General features: G+C 35.0%; 1 protein-coding gene across 8 annotated transcripts in view; it reads left to right on the top strand.

Annotated features, from left to right (window-relative positions):
- The window catches only part of CSPP1 (centrosome and spindle pole associated protein 1), a 61919-nt gene that overhangs the window by 4458 nt on the left and 34652 nt on the right, over positions 1 to 22809 (top strand). For 5 of the 8 annotated variants that reach the window (XM_077783352.1, XM_077783348.1, XM_077783364.1 and 2 more), the window contains exons 2-11: positions 984 to 1087; positions 1646 to 1742; positions 5905 to 6005; positions 6682 to 6705; positions 9202 to 9282; positions 11707 to 11808; positions 15095 to 15540; positions 19669 to 19770; positions 20409 to 20491; positions 22189 to 22282. In XM_077783352.1, the coding sequence (XP_077639478.1) occupies positions 986 to 1087; positions 1646 to 1742; positions 5905 to 6005; positions 6682 to 6705; positions 9202 to 9282; positions 11707 to 11808; positions 15095 to 15540; positions 19669 to 19770; positions 20409 to 20491; positions 22189 to 22282 (1232 nt within the window). In that variant the 5' untranslated portion in view covers positions 984 to 985. The remainder of the gene's footprint in view (positions 1 to 983; positions 1088 to 1645; positions 1743 to 5904; positions 6006 to 6681; positions 6706 to 9201; positions 9283 to 11706; positions 11809 to 15094; positions 15541 to 19668; positions 19771 to 20408; positions 20492 to 22188; positions 22283 to 22809) is intronic. The other 3 variants (XM_077783363.1, XM_077783359.1, XM_077783354.1) reach the window with 3 other exon arrangements.

Here is a 22809-nt window from a genome sequence, read left to right as displayed (position 1 = left end):
TTCTTTTTCTATAAGTAGTTGGTATGCTTTGCAGTATTTTTAGTTCTGATACGACTAGTCTAACTCAACTTCAGTACAATTCCATTGACATGAACTTGATTGACTTCAGTTTTTATTATGAGGTTATTGAAAGCAGCAATATACACTAAATTCCGCAAATCAGGTGCTAAAATTTCTGCTCGAAGGACTTCCAGTTTAATATGCAAGGTACACAACTAGTGGAAGAGAGGTAATTAGCTCTTCCTCACTACATGTTTTCTTACAGATCAGTGTCTAATTCTCAGTCAGTGCTTCCTCATATCCCTGATTTTGGGATTATTTTAGACCTATAGCTATTCTTATTGCGTCTGCTATTTTAGTGGTACAGAAAGTAGGTACTGTTGGCTCCAACCCCAGAAGCACTATGCTTGTATTTTGTGAGCTTTTTTTATTTTTTTAGTTTATGTTTTGTTTTGAGGAAGCTTGATTATTTTTAAGACTTCTCATGATTGTAAGTTAAGCACAGAATTAATTGTGTGATTTGGTCCTTATTTTAGGCTGTACAGGTATTTTGAACTTTTTGTACTTTTTTTCTAATGATTCCTTCATCCTGTTTACTTTTATGTGTTTTCTAATTTTGATTTTGTAGTTCATAAGGAGTAAGCTTGTGCTAATGTGTAGTGAAGAGTCACTGGTAGACTTGCAGTTAAAACAAGCAACTCCCAAACACTTCAACCATGTTAGGAAAAAAGATTAGATAAGTATCTCCAGTCTTGTAATCTGGAATCTTTTAATTTTCTCTCTGGTGAAGCATCAAGTAGTCTCCTCCATGGGTGGGTTTTGCAAGTCAGTTGTTTTGTTGACCCAGCAAATATCTTAAGGCTTGTGGTTCTGCGGGAGAAATTTAATTATTTTTAACTGCTGTCTTAAGCAAGAGCAATTGTGCTTTAAATTTTTGAGGTTCTAATGTAAATGCCACGTTCTGTGTCTTTTCTGTAACCTAGAAATGATGGCGGATGATTTAGAAAAATTTATTGAGGATCAGAAGGCCAAGTTAGCACAAGATAAGGCAGAACTTGAAAATGATCCACCTTACATGGAAATGAGGGTAAGAGTATTAAAAAGCTTTCCTGAATTTAAATGCTTCTGTTGCCAAAGTCTTGATTGAAGCTTGTCTTTACTGTGCTCTTAAAACTGTATTTGTTGTTAAAGAATATATTGAAGATCTATCTATTCCAAGTAATTTCCAACTTGAGTACTTCATATCTTTTTGTAGATGTTTAAAAACCTGTTTGCCACTAGGCATACACAGTAAGATTTGTGTTTTGCAAGTGAGAAGAGTTTTGTACATGGTTTTTATTACTCCTTCACCCCTCCTCAGGGAAGCTGATTAGCAGGGATCTGATCTCTACCCATTCCAGAGCTTGGATGTTGTAGTGGGAATGGAAGGTATAAATAGCCTCAAAATTTCTGTTCCATAAAAGGCAAATGACGAAAAAAATCTGTTCTTATCACAGTTTTCCTATTAGTAATTTTAATGTGTTAATCCAGCATTACTTTAAAACTATCTGTTCTCCACTGCTAATAAGTACATCACTAATGTTGTTATTTTGTGTGATATTTCCTCTACTTTGTGACACATTAAGGCATTTTGTTCTGTTTTCAGAATAAGGAATCAGAGAAGCTTTCTGAAACTAGCAAGATGTTAATCTCCATGGCTAAAGAAAATATACCTCCAAATAGTCAACAGAACTACACTTTAGGTACAGTATATTTTTTATTTTTTATTATGTCTTCTAGATTTAAGTAGCATTTAATTACCTTTGACAATTTTTGGAAGGGTATTACTGCTTTGTATCATTAATCATTAGGATGATCATTGTAATTCAAGTGCATAATAATTCTTCAGTCTTATAGAAGTCTTGGCATTATATGAAATTTTTTTTGTAGTTAGGATTTCTTCTTTTTTTTTTTCCCACAGGAAAATATGCTAAAAGCTGTCTCTTCTCGCAAGGTAGTGCCACTAAAAATACCCCAGATGAACACACACACAAAAAAAACCCAAAAACAAAACAACAAAAACCCAAAAAACTTGCTTGCCAGTCCTTGATAGGTGATGTGTCCTTTCCTGTTGTATTTGGGTGGAGCAAAATCTGTGAAAGTCCATTTTTCATCTGGACTTTACTGCAAAAGAGTACAATCCAGGAAATCAGGGCCTCTTCCTTTCAGCCTCTTAAGATTCCTAGTCCAACTTGGCTAAGATGCACACAGTTAAACTAATTTTTCGTTTAAATTGTTTTTTTCAGGCAGTTTAAACTGTTCTTATTGCTATTGTAATTTTGTTACAATATAGTTATTAATTGTGCAAGGAAAGAGCAAGTACTTAATTTTGATTGAAATCTTTACCAGGTGAAATGGTTAGATTTATTTTGATGTGGCAGCTTAATACCTATTTTCTTTATATATTGTCCTTTTTCTTCTTTTCTCTGTGTTCTTTGTGACATTTAATTGGAAAAGTGTGATAGTGTTCCTTTCTTCATTTTTCTTACTTGTCCTTCCATCTCTCTTCCATAGGCACTACTGTTTTTTCTAGCTACACTTGTGTGGCTCAGGTTTGTCCTGAGAGATTTAGAGCTTTTCTGTGTCCTATTTCTTGTTGATAATTAACTATTTTCTTTCACATGTAGACACTTTGGTTAGTACATCATTAATTTTCATACTGTGCCTACTGTGATTCTGGTGTAATTTTGCAGCTTCTAGTGGGATGGAGCTTGAGCTTGTGAATCTATGGGTCTGAACTGGCCTTAGCTGCATAAGTAAAACATGTTTTTTATGGGGCTTTTGTATAAATAGAACTTCCAGCCTTCAACAAGGCAAGCTCCTCAAAGACCTTTAGAGGAAAACTTCACTTAAAAGTACTTGAAATGGTAATTGAATATTCCTTGCCTCCAGAAGTGATAATGGATAAACTTGGTTAGAGGGCAGCACTTGAATAAATATCTATCACATATTTTTGTCAGTTTTATTTGGTTCAGCATGTTACTGCTGGTGCTAATAATTATTTTCTTGACTGAGGAAACATAAGATACAGAAAGCAGAACACAAAAGATAGTATGCCACTGGCTGTGGCAGGTCATTACCAAACAGTTAAGCTTTATTGATACTAAAATAGTTTTATTTCTTGTTGGAGAGCTATAATTGCATGTCATGTCATGTTCGTTACTGTAAATTTGACCTGTTGACACCTGGATTATACTAACACAATGAAGTATTACAGATGGGGGGCATTCAGGTGATCTTAAATGAAAAGAAAAAGTAGGGGTTGCCATGGGGTGGTTTAACCCCAGCTGGCAGCTGAGCACAGCCACTTGCTCACTCTGCACCAGCGGGGTGGGGGCACAGAACTGAAAGGGTGAAAATGAAAAAACTCATGGGCTGAAAGAAAAACAGTTTAATATTTGAAAAAAGAAAGTAATGTAAGGGAAAAGAACAAAGAGGAAGAAGTAAAACTCAAGAAGGACAAGTGATGCAAATGTGAAATAATTGCAGCACCAACTGGTGCCCAGGTCATTGAGCAGCAGATCTCACCAACCTCCCTTCTAGTCTTGCTGCTGAGCATGATGCCATATGGAATGGAATAGCCCTATGCTCTGGGGTCAGCTGTCCCAGCCATGTCCCCTCTCAACTCCTTGTGGATTCCCAGCCGTCTTGCTGGTGGATGGGGTGAGAAGCAGGAAGTTTGAGTGAGCAGTGACTGAAATATTCCTGTGTTAACAACACTGCTTCCAGCACAAATCCAAAACACAGCCCCATACCAGCTACTATGAGGAAAATTAACTACCACAGCCAAGCCCAGCACTTTCTATAATTATCATTTAGGTGCTGAAATGGATGGTTGCTGATATTACTGGCTTGCTCTGCTTTAAAGCACTGTAATTTCCTGTGGATTAAATCAGATGGGACTTGTTCCTTGGTGTCTACTAAGTATATTCTATAGTTCTAGCAGTAGTGTTGAGGTTCAGACTGAATAAAGTTGTAGTTATTTCTCAACATTACATACATGGAAATGTTTATGTAAAAATGCATTTCAAATCTTAGCATTTAAAAACAGTCATTGTCAGTGATTATTTGGGGTTAATAGAATGTGAAATGGCAAATAGATACAACAAATACAGAATAAACAAAAGTAAAAAAACAATTAAAAAGAAGGTGCATCTCTTATTCTGGCAGAAGAATTCGGACAAAGTTTGTATGAAATTAGGTTGACTGTATGTTAACTGGAGTGGTTTTGCTCTGCTAGGCTCTGTAAGAGTAAGTTTTTGAAATGGGTTGTTTTCAAATATCCCCCAGATCACTACCCATAATTTTTATCTGAGTGCTTTTCTGGTGATCAAAAAAAAGTTCTTTGTAACAAAATTAATTTTCAACTATCTTTTGTTTGAACACTTCACCTATTTGAATCAAAGCACTGGATTCTCACTCCATTTCTCCTTTTTTTTGGGTATTGATTTTCAGTGGCATCTGTGAAATTACTGAATGAATCTTTCCTCCAACTTTTTAGTTGCTTTTTATCTTTTTCTGGGTTTCCTAGAATTAGTTCAACAGTATTTAGGCATAAAATAAAAGCAAGAGCAAGTAGCTGAAACAAATTATTTCTTTCTCTGTATTCTATTCTGCTTTATAACCCTTTTTCTGAAGTAGAAATGCTACATTATTTTTTTTTAAATATGTGCAAAAATTAGGAAAAAAGGAACTTGCAGGTTGGAGAAGAAGGTCCTGTGCAGATTTTGGTTAACCGTTGGACTCTGCAGGCTGTTTCAGAATAGCATAGGAGATATTTAATCAGGTATTGGGTCCTCTGGTCTGAATATTAGGCTGACTCCTGTTTGCCACTTTTTCCCTATTACACTCTTTTCCTGGCTCATGAGGATAGAGGAAGTCAGTATGTATCTTGAGCCAGGCCAAACAAACTACCCTACAATAAATCAGGACTGATCTAAGAATAAATCTTGAATATCTCTCTCTTCTCTTTTACCCCATGCTACTAATTTTGCATAGATCATGAGATGTAGAAATGCTTTTAGAGAAACAATATGAAATAATAATAGTACACACACTCACTTCCGGTTGTAATCATTGTCACTAGTTGTGTCATTTTGTGGAATTCGCTACTCTGTGGAGAGTGGTGAAAGTGACTGCACAGATGGGCTTCTGGGGTAGAGGATGTTTCTTATAAAGTACTTTGAAATGTATTTTGGGAACAGCAAACAGCTTGCATAGCATTATATTTTATTATATTTTAAGAGTGCGGCTGTTATGAGAACAAAGCTTTTATGAGTGGTCTCAGAAAAGTACTTATGTGTTTTGGGTCTACTACAATTAAAAATACTGTGGTGGAAAGAAAAATAATGATTTTTTTTATCACATGGCCAGATTCCCTCTAGCTGTGTAGGAGCAAACAAATTTTTCACATGCTAAACAAATAGCCTGTTGCTTTCATTTGAGAAGTATGTTTTCTATTGTGTGGTAAACACAGCTTAAAATATCAGAATAATTTAGAAGCCCACATGTCAAAGGAGATTTCTTTGGAAACATATATGGACAAAAGAAATATGTACATTATTCAAATAAATTCAGCTTATGTTGCTTTTTTTTTGTAATGGGAAGAAAAAGTCAAAGGATGACAGGAAAGCTATCCAAATACTAGTCTATTTTTCTATGCTTTTCACCCAACTGCTCATACAGAGAAGGTGTTTCTTCTCAGCTGTCGTGTAATTACTGGTTGTATGGTTAATTTTTTTTAATTGCTTGTTTCTAATAAAAATCCAGACATAGCTTTAGCTTTGTGTTGATGCAGAATAGTAGATAATGATGTTTAATGACATCATTAAGTTTAATGACATCATGTTTAATGACATCATTCAGGTGACTATGGCTTGAGTTTGCCTCTTGGAGAAGAATATGAACGAAAAAAACATAAACTCAAAGAGGAACTTCGACAAGATTACAGGCGGTATCTTTCTCAGGTAAAGTGTCTTGTCTGGTTGCTTGACTTTAGTGAGTCTCTTAAAATTATTCTCACATTTAATTGAATGAAAATATCTGTAGAAAAGTTTTTAAGGAGGCATTCATTCTAAGCAATGGCTAATTTTGAAGACTTGAGTGCAAGTAATTTCAAAACATTTTGTTTATGTATTTTAGGCTTCTACAGATATCGTTGCCATGTGACTACATATGATTTAGTACACTTCTTTCTGAATATTTTGTTTATTTGTTTTTGCTTCTTCCTTGTTTTTTGTTTTGTTAAGAATTTTAAAGCTGTTACTTCCTGAAGTACTTATATATTCTATGGTCTGTAATTGAGGTAAGACTATCCCTGTAAATAGTGTGACTCCATTTGACAGCTTCTTTTCAAGTTTAGAAAGAAAACCCTTTGATGTTCTGCTTAACATTATTTACTAAATGTCACCATAAATTTAAAGTTGAAATTATATGTATGAAATATTCTGTAGCTGCTCTGCATGAATCAGAAAAAAATAAGAAACCAAATAATTTCTGTTTTATAAAAATACTATTTACCAGTGTCTTTAGTTCTTAAAATGAGTGAATGGATTTGCTTTAAGAAAGGAAGTATCTATTGTTAAGTCAAATATTTTTGACTCAAAGACTCCTTTTGATTAGTATCTTTTCCCTGATTTTTAGGGAATTTCACAGGCAAAAAGAAAGGTAGGGTGCCTTTAATATTATTTTCTTTTCTTTCAAATTAGTTGCTTTTTGCTTTGTTTGAAAACTTGATGCTCTTGGAATTTAAAAAATCATTACTTTTATTTGTGCTTTGTGCATTTATGCATGCTGTGGTGATTAGTTGTGACTAACAACATTGCTTGCTTTCTGCAAAATGATTATTTACATGTATTATTTTCCATTCATAAGTTTTTAAACACTTGTTGATTTACTTTTCCCTATGCAGTTGCCATTGTTGCTGTCTAATGCTGGCTCTACAGTAGTTTTTATTTTACTAGCAATTTGCTTCAGGGATTATCAGTTATGTAGATAGTAAGAGTTCAGGTTTTTATTTCTTGGTATACATATTTTATAAAGCTAGAATAAAATAGTAACTTACATAAATATAAAATATATAATCGCAACCAGAGTCAGGGCTTTTTTCTTTTCTGTCTCCACTCATCGGTGGTGCTTAGGGAAGCAGTAGAGGCAGTTATTTAGCACCTACTGGCCAGAATGCAAGAATACAAACAAGCATCATGAAGAAAAAATAATACCTCTGGTGTTATTTTTACAAGTTTTGTTTAACTAATTTTAATGTTTAAAATATTTTTATACTTTTGTGTATCTATAATTTTGAAATTTAATGCTGTCCATCCAAGTTGCTCATACTGAGCAATATCAGTAAAGGACCAGGAGGTAATGTGGTTGAAACATTGCCTGCTGTTTTTTTCTGGGGCTTTGAATAACATGCATATGATACAAATTGTCTATATTAGCATGCAACAGCAACAGCAGAATAAACTGTCTTTTTAACCTCTAACCAAAATCATCCTTATGTAATTTTTGTTTCTTGATTAATTTAAAACTCCAAAAATAATTTTGAGTATTTTCAAAGTTAGAATATAATTTTAAAACTTAATGTTTCATAATTATTAACCAAACCACCCAAATAATATAATTTTTACATTAACTTCTAGTGTTTTGTTCTCTCTGGACTTCAAGGTTTACAAAGCCTTTTTATTTGTGTGTTTGGTCTAGTACATGTTAACTATATTAAGATGGTAAGGACTGAGCAAGAACCAAGATAGTAATCTCTAATTTTAATCTCTAATTTATTTTTCCCACCTAAAGAAAACCGGTGAAATTTTTAGCAGTTCTCACAGTGGTAATTTCTTGTTAATAACCTTATAATACAAGTTATTTTGTTAATAACTTGTTAATAACTTATGTGGAAAAATGCAGCTTCCATATCAGGTTCTGATTTTGGAAAAGATGTTTGTAAGATTAGGGGTAATCTCTAGAGCTATATTCAAAAAGCATGCAAAGAATTACTTAAAAATGAGAATTACAATTTATTTACTTTTCCTAATAGAGATAACTTGGTTTTCCATAGAAATCTAGTTGTCTTGGTGCTTGAATATCTTTGCATGATTATTATATTCCTTAAATCTTTTAGTATCTAGTTTGAAATATCATAATGATGTAGGTTTTGTAGGTTTGTACTGGAGCAGGTAGAGCTCTTACTTCTTGATATTCCTCTCAGCATTTAGGCTGCATTGCAACATAGATAACCAAAGAGAGCAATGCTTGTGAAATACTTACAAGCTTGTGAAATAGTGAAAAAGAGTGCTTGTCAAATACTCATGTGTATCTCACCATTCAGCCTATGACATACAAATAGATGCTCTTTTTATTCATAAGATTTATAATACATATGATTGACTAGAAATTGCTTGGGTATGATTTTAATAAAGGAGTGATGTATGACAAACCCTCTAGACCTGGACCCTAGCCTGCACCAGTACTGGTATTTGGTTTGAAGAGCAGGTAGTTTGACTTGCTGCACAGCCCAGGTCCCAAGCTATGCTCCAGGGATCTATGTGGAGCAACAACTACTGGTTGTGATGGGAAGTTCTGCTCTGAAAGTGGCTGATGGCCCATAAAGAATGACAAGATTTGATGGTGGGTCATTATCCTGGAAAATTTGGGCACTGCTGGTGTGGGAAACACTGTTGAGATAGAGGTGTGCTACTGTTAGCATGAATTCCATTTGTTAAAATAAGAGGAAGACATACGTTTTCTGTTAGAAAAGCAATTTTTCATCTTGAGTAAGAAAGTGTCTTGGAAGATTCCTTTTAGGTTTGTACAGACACTTGTGTTTGTGCTACAGAAGAACTGAATGGGGTTTCTTGAATAAAAATGGTTTTTTTAATAAAACTTACATACTACTGGAAATAGTTTAACATGGAAGAAGTGACAAACACTTTCAAACTCAAGCTTAAAACTTGATAATGACATTTACTTCCTGCATTCTTTGACTTCACTTCATTTATGTGTTCCAGGAACATCCTACATTTTCAGAATGTAAAGATTGTCTCAGTCTTTATTTCATCAAATTGCTGAAATTACTTGAGAAAATGTAATACCTAACAGCTCTTTAATGAGTAAAATTTGGTAAAGTGTATTGAATGTTTTTAAATTTTTTTTTTAATGTAGAAAAATTATCTGACTGCTGATGAAGTAGATCCATATACTCAGGGGTTATCTCTTCCTATTGATGAGCGAAGATCTGCCAAGGTAAATATATGAAGAAAATTAATTAAATGGAGTATAACTTGAAAATGTACCTGGGTTTTGAAACTATTACAGAAATTTTTTTTTTTGTTGGGTTTTTTTCTTTTTTTTTTTTTCTTACACAAATGAATGTTTTTGGAGGTGGTAATTGGTAGTAATTCTCAGAAAAGTATTTTCCTTCAATTTATTTTTAAATTTTTAATCCCAGGTTACCTGTATTCATAAGTTTTAGATATTTGTTTTTTATTACGTAGATATAATTCTATACCGATACTAGTTTGAGGTTTGCTACCTCTGATCCACGCTTTTAGAGCACTTGATCTGTTCAAAACCTCTAGTGGTTGTGCTTGGGTTTTGTTCAGCAATCACTGTTGATCTGATCTCCTGCCCTCACACTGCTGGCCTTAGAGTCTCAGTTTCTTTCTTGTGTTTGCTTGTAAATTAATCCATAAAGTTGAATCAGCAGAAACATTGTAATTTAGCAACAATTTATCAGTATTTTTTCTGACAAGTACTACTGTTTGGTTGTTAAGATTGGTCGTAGAACAGCAGGGATTCGGCACAATAAGATAACCTAACCTGCGTGGCTGGAGGAGGACCAGACATTTGCACTCTTGGAGGTTTTGTTGGTTTTTGATTTTGTTTTTAATCTTTGTTGCTTTCAAGTTGCATTGTTGATCTGTGTTTGGGGCTATGCTGTCACTGCAATCTGGTGCAAGACTTTTGCTGTGGCATGGGTTGGCCTTGCCTGTATCCTCAAACTTTTTGCCCCTTTTGTGCTCTTGGTTTGGCTGTAGGAGGAGCCAGGTGAGAGCTCAGTGAAAATTGCTTTTATGAAAAAGCCCTAGAATCCAAGTTATACAAGTGTTAAAAGGAGACATGAAACACCCAGGAAGGGGGAAATGACTTCTCAGGGGTAGCATGCACATGTACTGAGTTTACGTTAGCTTCAGGTTCTCATGAACTTTGCATTAACCCTTGCAAGTATGTGTGCTGCAACAGAGAATAATAAAGTATTTTTGATTAACTCTGTGGAAATGAAAGGTGTATTTGTACTGGAAACATGTTTTATCATTGATGGGTTTATATCATATCAGCTCTGTGCAGGGGTGTTGTATCCTTTTTAGCCATCTATTTGCTGCTCTTGCAGAACCTAAAAGTTGCCAGGAGATGTCACACTGTGCCCTGTTAATCAGTTGGCCTCTGGGCAAATATCGAGAGGTTAACATTTGCATTTTGGTTTGCTTTATTAGGTCAAATGTGCAGTCACATAGCATATTGAATTTTCTGCTGGGTGTTTTGCCATCTGTTAAAGACAGTGAACTTTCATGGCTGTCTGCATGCTTTATATTGTCACTGTTAGAAAACCAATAGAAAACCTTTTATTTCCTTGGCAAAAAACCCAAAAAAATGGAACACTTTTGGTGAGGATTAGTCTAATCTGCAAAACTTTTAGTAATCTGGTATTTATGTGATGATTGAGATATAAATTATTTTTGTTTGAAATTTGTTAATGAGAAAGTAAATTTATGCAGGATGCTCAGATTTTGTAAATACTTCTGCTTTTTTATTGGAAAATGCTGCAGTGGAAAAGAGCCTAATTCATAATTCTGTAGTATAATTCTCTTTTTTCCCTTATATGATTGTTGGAATGAGGTAATATAAGAGATACCCCATGCTCTAAATGGGGGCTAATATCAAGAAATAGTACAAATTAGAGTTTGCTTTATCTGAAGACTTTTGTTTTCATATTATGTTATCAGACTGTTATTGTACAATTCATGTATATTTTTAAACCTGAGAAAGCTGATTATAAATGTTATCATGTTGCAAAAACAGCTAGGGCAACAAGCATAGGTCCTACATTCTTTGCACTTTTGACTATTTGCAGTCAGTTTAAGTGCTTGTTTGAATTCGACAGTTCAAATTGTAATTGATACATCTTGTCTACACTTGTATTTGTTATATTGTTTTAATTGTGAGGGGGGCAAGTCACAATTAACCTTAACACAAAGAAAGAAATTGTATGTTTGAAAACCAGCTGTAAATACATTCAGATTGGAAATTAGAAGGTGATTCCTAGTTGGAGTGAGGCTTTGGTAAATTTTGGAATAGGTTTAGCAGGAGGAAACCTACTTGTTTTTAAAGATGGACCTTGATGCACAGTTGTGTCTCTGGGGATTAGACTTCATGCAGAAGAAGCTGACATATTTACAGATTTCAGATTAAGAGAAAGTGCTATGCTAAGAGAAAATGAGCTAAAACCTCAAAGTAATTCAGGCCTTTCTTGTACGTCACAAAGAATGTGAAGGGAGGGGGGGGGGGCAAACACACAGTTTGCGTTTATTAATTTAGTACTGAAGTTCTATGAAGTTAAAAGCTAATAAAAATGCAAAATTATGATGCCCTTTTCAATGCCTGTTTTAGGAGAGATTACGGCTTGAAAGAAACAAGGAGTACAATCAATATCTCAGGGATAAAGAAGAATGGAATGAAAGGCTAAGGAGATTAGGGAAGAAAAACAGAGAGGTAATACAATTTTATAGTCTTGACTCAGATGTACAAAGTAAGACAAAATACACAAATAATGTTATTTTTATTAATGCATCTAAGCAAGTCCTGGTTTCAGCTCACATAGTGCAGTTTCCAATTCCTGCTTCCATCATGTGTGTCTGGTAGAAGGATGCTTTTGTTGTTCTGTGTGTCTGAGCAAATCCCTGGGTTGTTCTTGATGATAAAAGTGATATCCAAAAAAGCTATCTATTTGAGCAAACTACTGAACGCCACATAGTGTTCCTTAGCTTTTGTTAGTGGAGGCTTTTTTCCTCTGTCATGTAGCAGCCATACAGAATATGGAGCTGTACATTTGTGAATAAAAATCAAGAAGCCTTTACTGTTGAAAGTGAATTAGACATAGTCTGGTCCAGTTCTGAGGCCTTTGATTTGTATGGCAATAAGCAGCTAGGAACACACACACACACAAACACCCCTCTGTTGGAAGGGGGAGAGAATCAGAAGATTGAAAGTGAGAAATAGTGTAGGTTGAGTTAAAGACAGTTTAATAGGTAAATTAAAAGCTGCTCACACAAGCAAAGCAAACTAAGGAATTGATCCACTTCCCCTGGCAGGCCATCCTCAGAAAAGCTGGGCTCTGCCGCATGTAACTGTGACTTGTCAAGGCAAAAGCCATACTCAGAATGTTCCCCTTCGTTCATGTTGAGCATGACCCCCTATAGAGTGGAATATCCCTTTGGTCAGTTGGAATAATCTAGCCTGGTTGTGTCCCTTCCCAGCTTCCCATGTACCTACAGCCTCCATGCTGGAGCAGTGTAAGAAGCAGAAAAGCCCTTGACACTGTGTTAGTGCTATTCAGCAGGAATTAAATTATCCTTGTCTTATCAACACTGTTTTCATCACAAATCTAAAACATAGCCTTATACAAGCTACTATGAAGAAATTTGTCCCAACCAAAACCAGGGGAACAGCCAGTGGGATTTTTAGGTTTGATTAGCAATGTTATGAGACTCTTTGTTTTAGTAATCTGAAAGCAATATATTGATCTGTAAAATCTTAACTTTAAAATTTTGTCTAGAATAGCTAAATTTCTTTTTTAAAATATTTTTGCCTCTGTTAGTGATGGACTGTAATAATTTGGGACTCTCATCTAGTGAAAGTTTATAGGTTTTAAAAGAAAGGTTTAAGAAGTCCTTTCACTTCTTTTTAATATGAAAATTCTGAAGTGTACAGTAATGTGAAAGCTAGGTCATTCTATAAAAGACCTTGTATTTGCATCCAAAACAGCTGGAAGTTTGTCTTCCTGACAACAGTTGGCAAGTGCAAATTCCCCTGTATTTGTAATTTCTGTCTTGAAGAATGTTTGTCTGTCTCTAGAAAGATTGTTTTCTTATGAGAAACATATTTTCTTTCAAGTGCACTGAAGTTTCATATAGTTGAAAACTATTTTAATTTGTGAAGGCAGCATTCAGGCTTCCTTCAGATGATGGAATTCAGTATCTCATTCTTACTTCCTTGAAGGTTTGAAGTGCTACACAGCAGTGATCCTAGGAAACACTGGCAAAAATGTAGCTTATTTTTGTGCAACTGAGTCTTAAAATCTCTAAATTCTTTCTACATGTTTGGGCACTTACGTTTCCTAAGCTGACATACCTGAGAAAATCTGTTTAGGGACTCAAGAGTTTTTCCTCTTGCTTTGTCATCCATTTGGACCTTTAAGTTGTATTTTTTATTATTCTGGTGTAGAAACGATTTTATTGTCAGAAAAGAACAAACAGAAAAAAAATGGTCAGGATTTGTTTAGGTTATGGCTCTGAGGGTTATTTAACTTGGAGTGAGAGTCAAATTATATATGTAATGTCCAAAATTTTATCAAACAGTTTAGATAGTCATAGGATAAATCCTGGTCTGAGTAGTGTTGTCTTCACAGTTTAGATTAGGTTGGTCTGGCTTTATTTGGTGGAGTTTTGAAAGGATGGAGAATCCACAGTCCTCTGGGCAGCTCATTCCACTGCTTTAACTGCTTGATCTGAACATCCGTCCCTCTGTATGCCCTTGGAATTTTCCTTTGCTGCAACTGTGGCTGTTGGTTCTTTGAAAACCATGAATACTGCTATCTCTGTAACCACCTTTTACACAGGGACTGCAATTACTAGCTCCTCCTGCCCTGTCACACCCTCCCTAATCTTCTTCCAGGCTGAATAAACCCAACTGTGTCAGCTTCTCCTTTAATAGCTCAAATACCTCAACCATCTCAGTAGCCGCACTCTGCACTTTCTCCAGTTCATCAGTATCTGTGGGGAGAGGAGGCAGAGACTGGGCATGCTACACAGAACCTAAATGCTAGATAAATGCTGAGCAGAGAAGGATCACTTGCCTTGACCTGTGCAGATACTGCTGCCCAGGGTGTGGTTAGCAGTCATCATTGCAAGCGTGCTCTGCTGCCTCAGTGTTCAGCTCCTTGCCCATGACTAACCCAGGCCTTTTTCTGCAGAGCTGCTCTAGGTGCTCAGTGCCCAGCCTGTCCTGGTGCATGGCACTGTTCTGTCTCAGATGCAGAGGTTTGCTTTTGCATTTGTTGGTTTTTATGAGCCTTTTGTCAGCATGTTTTTCCAGTTTGTCAAGACCCTTTGGAGTGGCAGCTATACCCTCTAGTGTATTGATCCTTCTTCCCAGTTTGGTGTTATTTACATCCATATTTTATTTTTCATTAAATATTGTAAAGTATAAAGTACTGTTGTCTTTATTCTATACCGGGAAGATTAGATCAAAAATTACTGCACAGAAATACTACAGGATTTATGCAAAATCGATGTTTTTGTAAGGACTGTGTATTGAAAACTAGTCCAGAGTGTCATAGGGTTGTTTTTTTATCTACTTAACTATCCTTTCATAATGACATTTCCTGAGGAGTAGTGAAATATATTAAGAAATGCTCAGGTTAAAAGGTTGTGCTCATAGGTAAGAAGTATTACAGACTTGCCTGTATCTGGGTAGAATGAAGATTTGAAGTGTTTTTTTGATTCTTTGCACCTCAAAAACGGAAGGTCAGATTTGAGTTCATAAAAGATTTGTCCCGTATTGATACCAATTCTTCTGAAAGACATTAGATAAAAGGAAGACTACATTTTTTTCTCAAAGAAAAATGAATAAGACCCTAGCTTTTAAGCACTTCTTGAAGTATTTTCTTTGCTCACCTCTTGCCTTTCTTGTTTTGGGTTTATTTGAAAAAATACAAAACAAGGTTTTACTCAATGTGATTTCTTTATATTCAACTCTCAATATTGTTTCCATTAAACAGAATGAGATGCACAGGAATAAAACAACTAATGCTGTTACCAGGCTCCAGCCAGAATTACATACAGAAGTCCAGCCTTGTAATACAGGTGCAGAACCTCCCAAGAAGGATGCTTTTACTTCCACAGAAGGTTGTGAAGAGCTGCTAAATAAGAGATGGCTGGAGGAAGACAGGTACCACAGGTTAGATGATGAGGTTGAATTGAGAAGTCAACTATTAAATAAAAGATTTGATGAGGATTTGGGTGTTCCCAATCAAAGGCATCATGGATTTGGTAGCCAATCTGTAATTCCTACTAGGAAGCATCACAGAATTGATGAAGATGGTGATTTTTGTAGAAGATACTACAGAGTGGACTGTGATCCTGAGACAAATGCAGAAATGGACCCTAGATTTAGATCTGAAAGCGCCTATGACAGAAAAACTCCCCGGGGTTTTTATGCTGAAAGGTATTCTTAATTTTGTTTTCTCCTTTATTTCTGTAGTGCTTGTTGATGGCCATGGTTTACTCTAAATATTAAGGAAGATTCCTATGGGAGAGCAGGATTGTTGTACTTAATTTTGTACTTAACAAAAGGACCTTTGCAATAATCTATAGAAAAAGTATTGAAGAATTGGATCAGTCCCTAAGACTATACATATATGAAGAGGCATTTTATATATCATAGCAAACCAAGGGTACTAGAGAAATTACCCCACGTTTCATTTTATGAAGAGTGGTTTGCCAGAAAACATATTTGAAAGCAAACCCCTGCACTGAAGACACAATGTTACCTCTGTTTTCTTAGTCTGTAATAGTTACAGCAAGTCAGTTTTCAGTTCAGATTCCAAAATTGGTTTGAGCTTCAATTTTTGGTACATGTGACTATGCATAAAAAATGTACAAGTCTATTTTTTTAAAAATCCTCTTTTTTACTCCATGTCTTGATAAATTACAGGCTTTAAACATCTGTGTAGTTGAACCAAATCCTGATGGTTGTAATAGGTGCTAATATATGTGAAAACTACACAGTTTGAATAAGCATTTATGAAAGCCCAAACCAAACAAAAGAGGGTGTCTTACATAAATAATTCAGGGGGAAAACTGATATGTACTGTTCAGTATTAAATAGTCTTTACTGTGTTAACTGATACATCAGTTGGGTTACTTTGACATAAATTGTTAACCTTTCTCTTCTAGCTTACTCATTTAAAAGAAAAAAGTAGTATAGCATTCCTTGTTCCTCAGGGTTTGGCACTCTGGTCACCTTTAGATATTCATTGCAAGAACTGCTTGCTTTCAAAACCAGATGGCTTGTGGTCTGAAACTGCACCAAGTTGAAATTTGTTTATACAGCTAAACAAAGCAGTAAAGTTTATTGTAAATAAATTTTCAAATTATATTTTAAAAGTGTTAATTTGTTCCCTTTCCAGGTCTTGGGAACATGAGTGTTGTAGTTATTTTTATTTGTGTTAAGCCTGCTGCCAGAATTATTTTCCTGCAATTGCTTCACCAGAACCACCAGTGTTCTTCCTTTGCAAGACAAAATAAACACTTTTTCTTTTTGCCAAAATTAACACTTCTAGGAAAACAAAGGCAAATTGTACCACTTTCAACAGTATTAAATATTGCTATTATGTTTTGTTGTTAGTTGCTGGTGGATGGGTTAAATGGTCTTTTGAGTCATTGTTTACAGGGATAATTTTCTGGATAGTATGCAGATTAATAACTGAGGGGAGGGGAAAGGCTCCTCTACTAGAAAAGCTAGAAAATTCATATTAGAATATGAATTCAATAAACTCATACTTCTTTTCCAGTTTCAAATGCCAAGAGAGTTAGAATAATTTTTCTCCAAAAATAGCTCTTGATATTCTTTCCCAGACTTTAAAAAAAGTAATCGTAAAGGAGGTAAGTCTGTGGAAAAAATGAAATGTCTGAAAGTATTTGGGAGAGGCAGACTCTAATTAATGTGTTATTGCTAAGTTTCAGACTGTGTTCTGGTGTGCTTCTAAAAAAAGTGTATTTATTCATACAATGTTTCTGAAAAAGAGTAGCAATGGAAACAGTGGTTAAATAGATGAGAGGAACAACATTGCCTGTTTTCTGCTGAGATTCAGAGAAGAGACTGCAAAATTCAAAATTTGTTCCATTCTGTAGTGTATTATTGGTAGAAATGAGTAAATGATGTTTTAGGATAGAGCGGATTTGTCCTATAGCTTTTCAGAAAGAAAAATAATTAGAAGTTTAATTTGGAGTCTAACAAGACAGTGAAAGTTTTTTGAAACTAACAGCAGTATTTAATTCTCTCTGTTAGTTAATGCTCAGAAGGATGTATCCTCTTTTTATTAGGTAGCTGTTTGCCACTGTCTAATGCAGATGGACAGTCTATTATTTAAATAAAAATAACCATTTGATAATGTTTTAGGGTTTAATTTGTTTCACAAAGAATTTATACAGAACTATTTAAATAAAATATCAGCAAGTATGGTGTTTGAACCATGGTGTTAGATACCATGTTGAATATTTGTAGACTAGTTTTTAGTTATTCCAGAAATCATGTATGGTGCTTATAAATATCTGTGAAGAATCAGGCAGTCAATGAGATACTTGGAGAGACCTCTGAAACTGCTTTATCTCCAGTTTTCTTTTAAAAGAGAATAGAGAAAGTCTTATGTATGCTATTGGCAGACTTGGTGCATCTTCTTAAAAGAAGCTGCTGGATCATTACCTAAATTCCCTGGTCTTAATTTTATCCATAAGATTGTTTGGATTTTTTTGTGTATATTTTCTACTAATGAATTTTTATTGAAAATTAATTTATAGTATTTCTTTATTAAATGTGGTTTTTAATGTAGTACTTTTTCCTCCTTTGAAAAAGAGCTCCACCTAGCCTCCTATGAAGTAAATTCATTCTCTTAAAGGAGGAACTTACCTCTTAGTGACAGCTCATCTTCTGAAGAGTTAGCATTTTTTTTCCTGCATTTTAGGCAAAGTCAGCTTTTCCCAAACACATTTGATTTGTGATGGAAACTAAATTCAAGAGGAGCCATATTTTTATTTCCTTTACTGAAGTTCTCAGGTTTTTATATGGGGTTCATGAGTGTGGAGAGGCAGATGTTCATAACAGGACTTTTTAGAAGGGTTTCGGTTTTGATGGAGACACAAGGTCTGTGGCATATTTGAACAAACAGAAATGGTGACCGGGATGTGAGGAGAATTGCAAAATGTTTTAGTTCTTAAAGTGAAATGCTTTAGTCCATCCCTAGCTGTCAGGTCTGTCCTGTAAACAGGAGACAGCAGCTTCTTGATTGAATTGGGCCAACACGTCTGGGCCTGCTGTGCTCAGCTTTCTACAAAAATCTTCCAAGATTTGTTTTTTTTTCTTCCTACATCCTTTCACTAACTGGAGACTTGGCTTTTTATTTCCTGGCTGTGTCTCAGTTATGTGACCAGCCTTGTAAGGAGTAGATTAATTGTTGTCGTAAAGATCAGCTTGATCATGAAAGATCATATTATTCCAAGAGGGTAAATGTTCTTTCATTTAGTTCTGGTGGGTTGTTAAGATGCTAGATCAATGTTTAATAATCTGCTTGCATCCTTTTGTCTTTGATTATTGACTTCTATTTAAATTAGATTAGACTTCTATTTAAATTAAATCTCTATTTAAATTACAGATTGCCAGAGCTGTGGTTCTTTATGTAAAAGAATGAGGTTTTTTCCCATGTTTACATAGGTTTTTTTTGTTTTGTTTTTTTTTTTTGTTTTTTTTTTTTTATGTTTTGTTTGCTTAATAGGAAGTCCATGGCTCTGTCCAGCTCTGGAAAAGTATAACTTTGATAGCATTTGTTGGGTACTATGTTTTTCATTGAATACCTATTTTTGCTCTATTTTGTCATGTTAAATTAAAGTTCTCATTGTAGAGCTGTTATTTTGCAAGTAAAGAAAAGTTTATAAATTCTGCTACCCCAGATCTTTTTCAGGAACAGCTCTCTTGTATCTATACCATATCTGGCATCTCTGAAGTTACTTGAAGTTTCAGTCTTATGATTTCACTTCTTATGTAGATGACTCAAATTTTAGCTCCTGAATTTTTGTATTCACAGTCTTGCCAGTCTTTTGCCTTGAACAAAAGTCACATCACCCTTTTAAAGTCTATCAGGTGTGTTGTGAAGTGTAGATTGTCATTGAAGAAGCTTTTAATATCTGAAATGGCTGTTCCACCAGACCTACCCAATAGCTGTGTGCCAAAACCTCTGGAAGACTTTGTTGGCTCCTGGGGATTAAGAGCAGCAAGATCTGTTTCAATCAATGTGGTGTGAGTGTCAAAAGCCCTTTAGTTCATAAAACACTTAACCAGGCTCATTAGATAAGGGCTGCAGGAAAGTAGCCTTGGGAATTCACATTCCAGACAGAGAGTTGTCTTGACAGTGCTAACAAAGTGAATTATTTCTAGAATCTTTTGTGATATTTTCAGAACCGGTTCTGCTGTCCAGTGTGCATTCAGGCAGCAAATGCATTTGCACAAAACTGCTGAAGCTTCCATTTCAGATTGGCTGTTTCTAGACAAGCATAGATGAGTATTTTTTATTTCTTTAAGGCCCTATCTGAATGGAGTGGTAAGAGATGTATCTGCAGATTATGAAGATGAATTAAAGGACAGAGCATGTGTGCAGCTGTTCTCAAGAACTGGAGATTCTAGGTGTGGTATACCGTGTACTTTTCTGATAATTGCACTGCAAAAGCATGGTGAGACAAAAATGTTGACTTCAAATCCCAAAACATTGTCTGAAATGCCTGATACTTTTTCCTGCAACTAGAATATAGTTTAACAAGATAAACATGTTTCCTCTGAAAACGGCCATTGAAGCTTGCATGCCAATTTTCTTTTTGAATTAATAGCACACCTGTTCTCCAAGTGCTGACTTTTATTGAGTCAAATACTGTGGAAACCTGTTTTGATAGTAGCTTTAAAATTTGTTTTCTTCCTCTTGTCTTGGTTTTGCACATCCTGAAATTATCTAAGTGGGTGAGGCAGAAGCAGAACACTTGTAAAGTCCTTACATAAACGTTTGACTGGCACCACTCAGTCTGTCAGCATGGGTGAAGTGCTCAACTGAGTCAGTTTTTCTGATGGCTTCAGAAACCACAGGCAAATGGAAATTGTAAGAATGCCTTTTTGCCAGGCAGTTTCTTCTTTTGCTTGGGATATTTCTTTGGATTGTAGGAAAACTGTCACAAATGTGTCACACAGTGATGCAAGGGAATCTGTCATGGTTCCCACAGACTGTAGGAAATTCTTGCATTTGATCACTCCATTTTCTTTTTTGTCTTTGCCAGAAATCAGATACAGAGTAATTCTTCAGCTAGTGTACAGGCCAAGTCTGCACGTGAAAGGCAGTATGCAACAGGCCTTGTTCTTGGTATGTATAAAAACCTCACTAATAACACTGAGTTATATTCTCTTTGCATATGTTATTTCTCCATGTGAATAGTTAAAAAATAGAAAAATGAGCATTTGTTTTTCCTTTTGCTAGTTGTCTCCAAGACTGGTAAATAATTGTTATCTACAAAGAGAAACTAAAGCAAAACATATTCCTTTTATCCCTTTATGTAACTTACTAATTAATTTTTTACTTAATAATTAATTTTTAGGAGCCCAAGCTGCTTCTTAGATTTCATTAACATTTTAAGGCCAAGATATGTGATTAAATTATTTTTACAAAATGAAGTATGGGAGAAATCTTAACCTCTGTATTGTTAAAGACACTGCTTTACAGTGAATTTTAATTGCAGAAATATGAAAACTGTACTCTGAAAACTTTTTCTGGTTATCTCTCCTCTAGCTAGAAAATTTAACAAGAAACACTAGTATGGAGTGTAATAGAGAGAAATACGGTGAAGACAGAGCATTCTTAGCTGAATTCAGGAAACTATAAGGCAGGAATAAATGAACTCTAGTAATTCTTTGGTTGAGAGCTTTTGAAGGCAAGCTAGCTTTGAATTGTGGTAAAATAGATTAACAGTTGTTAGAATAATTTTTGTTAATTTTTTAATTTGAATTTACCTGACCTTCAAAGCTATATGTAGCAGGTCAATTTTTTGGAGGCAGCATTAAACCAGTGGTATCATAGGGGTCACTCTCTGGTCTGCCCAGTCATCTCATTTAAAGTAACTTGAGGACACAGTGGTGTGAATTTGTACTCCTATCAGACCTGGTTAGAAGAGTATTGTAAACTATGTTGTGTAAAGATTAAGTAAATTAAAACTGGAATTTTTTGAAAAGGGGAAGTGATTTCAGACTCCCCCAAACCACAAGCCATGAGGTTATCTTGCACATTCTGGTCACTTTGTAGTCCCAGCACAACAGTTAAATAAAAAGAAATCAGTCAGTTATGCATCAGGTTTTGTTGCTGTTGCTTATTTGGCTTTTGTTTTAGCTTCTTTCCAGCTTCCTTCTCTTTATAATTCAGGTCTACTTCACCAGAAGTCCAGTCAGTTTGTCTACAGAGAATGTTAAAAGGTGCTGATGATGTTTTCTGGGGTTTATTTTTAAAAATAATAGAAGGCCTCTGTACTTATTGTGAAGGAACTACAACGAACTAAAAGTTTTTTGTGTTTGTTAAAATCTGTGTGAGAACACAGTTTCCTTTTACATACACACATCTGTCAGTACTTTGCTAGTTCTTAGTAGTCATGGGAGCCATCCTAGAAGTGGAACAATTTACTTTCCTCCCCATGGGTTTGATGCAGAGCAGTGCCTCATAATTTTGGAGTGCTGTAGTGTATCTTCCTTAGGTGAACATTAGATTAAAAAAAAAAAAAAATTAAGTTACTTTTTTTAGTTGCTGTTGTACCAAATAGGTTTGAAACTTGTAGCTTCTTGACTATATAAAACCAGGCAAACTAGGAAAATAATAATGAAGAATTTTCATCGTCATAGTCCAAACAAATTGTCTATTAAAACTAGATACCTTTTTTGTTTTAGTCAGTAGAGAAACACTGTTTGTATAGTCTGCTGTGTTTCAGTTTCTAAATTGACTGAAAGGCATTGTTTTTGTCCAGTGCCTTTTGTGTACTTTGTGGAGCATTTACACAAATGTGTGGTCATTTCAATTAGGTGGTCAGGACCGAGAACTTCTTCAAAGGAGAAAGGAGAAATACAGGCAAGAACTAATGGAACAGATGGCTGAGCAACAGCGGAATAAGAGACGGTAATGGAAAGTTACTATCTTCTTAAAAGATAATGGCTGAAATTTAAAGGCATTCCATTAATTCAGTGTGGTAAGAAGCAATTTCATAACTAAGGGATTCCAGGCAGCTGAGTAATATTGCATTTAATTAAACTCATTGCCATGAGAGCTTTAGTTTTTAATGAACATATTCACAAACTTTCAGTGGAAAGAAGAAAACCCAGATACTTTTTCATTTTTACAACTGATTTTTAGTTTCTTAAGGGTAAAGAAGTTTTAACTAAAGTTATCTTTTTTTGCTGGTACAGGATTTCCTAAGTAGTTGGCAAAGTTGAAAATCATTTTGGTTTTGCCCTCCAATTTTGGAAAGTAACCTTTCAGTTTTAAAGCATTTGATCATCTGGCTTATGCAGAATAAAATATTCATTTCTTCTTTACCTACTAGTCACTATCTACTGAATTATAGTCTGGATAAATAAAAACACACAGCAATGTTAGAGAAAGGATAAGGAATTAAAAATTGGTTACTATTTAAGAGTCTCATTGTG

The sequence above is a fragment of the Lonchura striata genome, chromosome 1 (genome assembly GCF_046129695.1).
Source record: "Lonchura striata isolate bLonStr1 chromosome 1, bLonStr1.mat, whole genome shotgun sequence".
NCBI classification, from domain to species: Eukaryota; Metazoa; Chordata; class Aves; order Passeriformes; family Estrildidae; genus Lonchura; species Lonchura striata.
This window is presented reverse-complemented; position numbering and strand designations above follow the sequence as displayed.